Source organism: Pundamilia nyererei, unplaced genomic scaffold, assembly GCF_000239375.1.
Source record: "Pundamilia nyererei isolate P.nyererei 1_Seehausen unplaced genomic scaffold, PunNye1.0 scaffold00022, whole genome shotgun sequence".
In the NCBI taxonomy this organism is placed as follows: Eukaryota; Metazoa; Chordata; class Actinopteri; order Cichliformes; family Cichlidae; genus Pundamilia; species Pundamilia nyererei.
The window spans coordinates 501,679-504,609 of record NW_005187423.1 but is presented as its reverse complement, the minus strand read 5'-3'; the positions used below and the strand labels follow the sequence as shown (position 1 = coordinate 504,609).

The 2,931-nt window shown below is 38.3% G+C and overlaps 1 protein-coding gene across 1 annotated transcript; it reads left to right on the top strand.

Moving 5' to 3' along the window:
* The first annotated feature begins 1,396 nt into the window (after positions 1 to 1,396).
* LOC102192468 (ecto-ADP-ribosyltransferase 5-like) lies at positions 1,397 to 2,747 on the top strand. The gene is made up of 3 exons (XM_005727033.2): positions 1,397 to 1,689; positions 1,804 to 1,901; positions 2,025 to 2,747. Exons 2-3 carry the CDS (start codon positions 1,839 to 1,841, stop codon positions 2,745 to 2,747), a joined length of 786 nt encoding a protein of 261 aa, XP_005727090.2. The 5' UTR covers positions 1,397 to 1,689; positions 1,804 to 1,838.
* Positions 2,748 to 2,931: the final 184 nt, after the last annotated feature.

Genomic DNA, 2,931 nt, shown 5'->3' with positions numbered 1-2,931 from the left:
CAGACCTCATTCTTTTTCATTTAACACTGCAGGATGTGTTTGTCCTGTCTTCTTCTCTGCAATGGTGGACCACAGCTCTGGTCACTGACTGTAGTGTGGCTGTTTAAACATATTTCACTAAACCACTGTGTCAACTTTCTGTTTTATAAAGATTTGAGGGTTTGCTTAAGACCTTTGCAACTGCACTTCCTCTCTCTCTCTCTCTCTCTCTCTCTCTCTCTCTCTCTCTCTCTCTCTCTCTCTCTCTCTTTCTCCAGTAGATGGGAAGAAAACAGAGTATGCAAACCCAATACTAAAAACAGAATCTCCTTGGTTTAAAAAAATAGAAATCAGGAAGGCAGTAAATGCATAGCACCATATATCTGTTGCAGAAGGTGCAACCTGAAAGACAGAGGAGACTGGAAGGTGGTGTCGGGGGAGAATGTGGCTAGGCTGTGGATGGTAGGCTGTCACATGGCTTTAGAAATCAAGAAATGGAAACAAGTGAAGGCTGAGCCAAGGATTAAATGGTGAATGTTGAGGAAGTAAGAATGTCACACAGAGTTCATGAAGGAGTTGCGACAGCCTCTGAGGAGTAGCGAAGAGTTAGCAGATGACAGCTGCAGGGCTGAGGGAAACTGGCAGCAAGATGTTTGGTGCTCTACAAAGAAAAATATTCAAAGAACAAAGGTTAACAAAGAAAAAGCGGGATAGTGAGGGAGATGAAGAAAGTAGACAGGAGTACTGGGAAACTAGGTGTACAGCAAAGATGGCAGACAATGGCAAAGGTTGTATTCAGTGTTGGGGTCATTACTCAAAATACTAATCTATTATACAACATGAGTTAGTGAAATCATACTTCAGAATCAGTTTTAGTAGCAAGGAAGTTATTGCTCTTTTAACGCGTAAACACAGTGTGGCTATGAGTATAAGGGCATCCAGGAAATTGTGCAATGAACAGATGCAAGAATACTGATGTTTACACCCTTGTGCAATAAGGACGATGTATGTTGTATCAGAATACACAATAACACAGCTGATCAAGTTGTTTCACTAACTGATCTACACAAGGAAATTTGTTGAGGGTATAGGAATTGTGTCAGTTGTTTGAATTGAAACAATAATTGTAATCTGCCCATTTCAACTTTAATCTCAAAATGAACTTTTTTTTTTAATGTGCCGCTTTTACTCCTTCCTACATTACGCACATAAAGTTAAGGTGCACCCCAGTGTGGACAGCAGTTCTGTTATACAACAGCTTGTTTTCATACAGTTTCATTCCTGTAACTTTAATATGCCCTCATTTGTCCAAGTAGGGCTGCTGGAGTCTCTTGTTTACTTTAGATAAAATCTGCATGGAACAAGGACTGTGGTATTTGGTCCCATCAGTTATACTGAAATAATGTGAGAACAGGGATGTAAAGGCAATTTGGTGCTTTGGTTGGGCTTAAAAGAGCTAAGTTATGTAGACATTACTTGACAAATCTAAACAAGGTTACAGAAACTCAGTAGCTCCAGAAGGACAAATAACAGGAAAAATCAGTGGAAAACAAATCCCCCGGTGCCATGTTACTTCCTTCCACAGGAAAGACTAAGAAGTTCTATGGTAAGATAACTTGCTTCACTTCTCCAGACCCTATTGGGTGTCCCGGCTGTTTGATGGACCCTTTGCTGTGAGTTGCTAGCACAAGTTTACTCTCCTTGCTTCTGGTAAGTGCCTTTTAGTTTTTTTTAGTCTTCTACTTATATATTTTTTCCACATCAAAGTTTCTGGACCATGTAAAGTGTTAAAGAACTTTTTTCTATCCACATGTGATCCTGCAGTGCTTTCTTTCAGTCTGTAGAAGAAGAGGAAAAAAATGGAGTACAGAAAAAGAGTGCTTCTTGCTACAATATTTTTTTTCACAGCTGTCTGCTACAAAGTAAGAATTATGTTTCATACAAACAAATATAAGAAGATTTGAAAAATTATCCTCCTAAAAATGCTTTTAAAAATGATATATCTCTATTAATGTGTTTTTAAATGTGATAAATCTCAATTAAAGGTGACCGCACAGGAAACAAGGCTACTGGATTTTCTAAATAGCACAGATGTTGTAGATGACCAGTACAAAGGATGCCGTGAAGAGGCCATGAAGACGTTCATCGAGTCAGATGTGTTAAAACGAGAGCTAAATAACAGTGAAGGATTTCAGAAAGCGTGGAATAAAAGTAACGAGTGTTCAAAGCAGATCCCTCAAGGACGAAAAGAGCATAGTGCTGCACTTTCAGTCTATCTTAAAGCGGATAAATCATTCATACAAACACTGAACAAAGCAATAGAGACAATGGGTGGAAATGTTAGCATCTATGAAAACCACTTCAACTTCAAGTCTCTTCATTTCCTGCTGATGGACTCCATGAGGCTGCTGAAGCCAAAGGAGTGCAAGAACTTTTATGTTTTTCAAGATGGCCAACACCAACCACAGAAAGGCTCCACAGTGAGATTTACAAGTTTCACTTTAGCTTATTCAGACTATAAAGAGCTAAAGAGACTTGAAGATGTCAATGAGAATACTATTTTAAATCTCACTTCATGCTTCTTTGTCAACCTGAAAGACTATGTGTGCGGTCAAGAACAGGATGAAATACTCTTGTCTCCAGTAGAAGTTTTCACTGTGGAACAAGTGGAAACAAAAACTACATCGGATGGTGACGAATACCTTGAGATTGTTTTGAAACAGTCGGGACTGCAAAGCTCACACAACTGTTACATCTTTTCACGGTAAGATTCATATTCTCTCAATTAAAGTGAAATATTTTTCTATTAAACTTGGAACTGCAAAGTTAACTTTTAATGTGGTGTTTATCATGTGAGTGTTAACATATTCGAAGGAGATACAAACATTTTACGTAGTCTAAGTGCATATAATAAAAATATGATAAAAATACTTCATAAGCCCCATACATTCT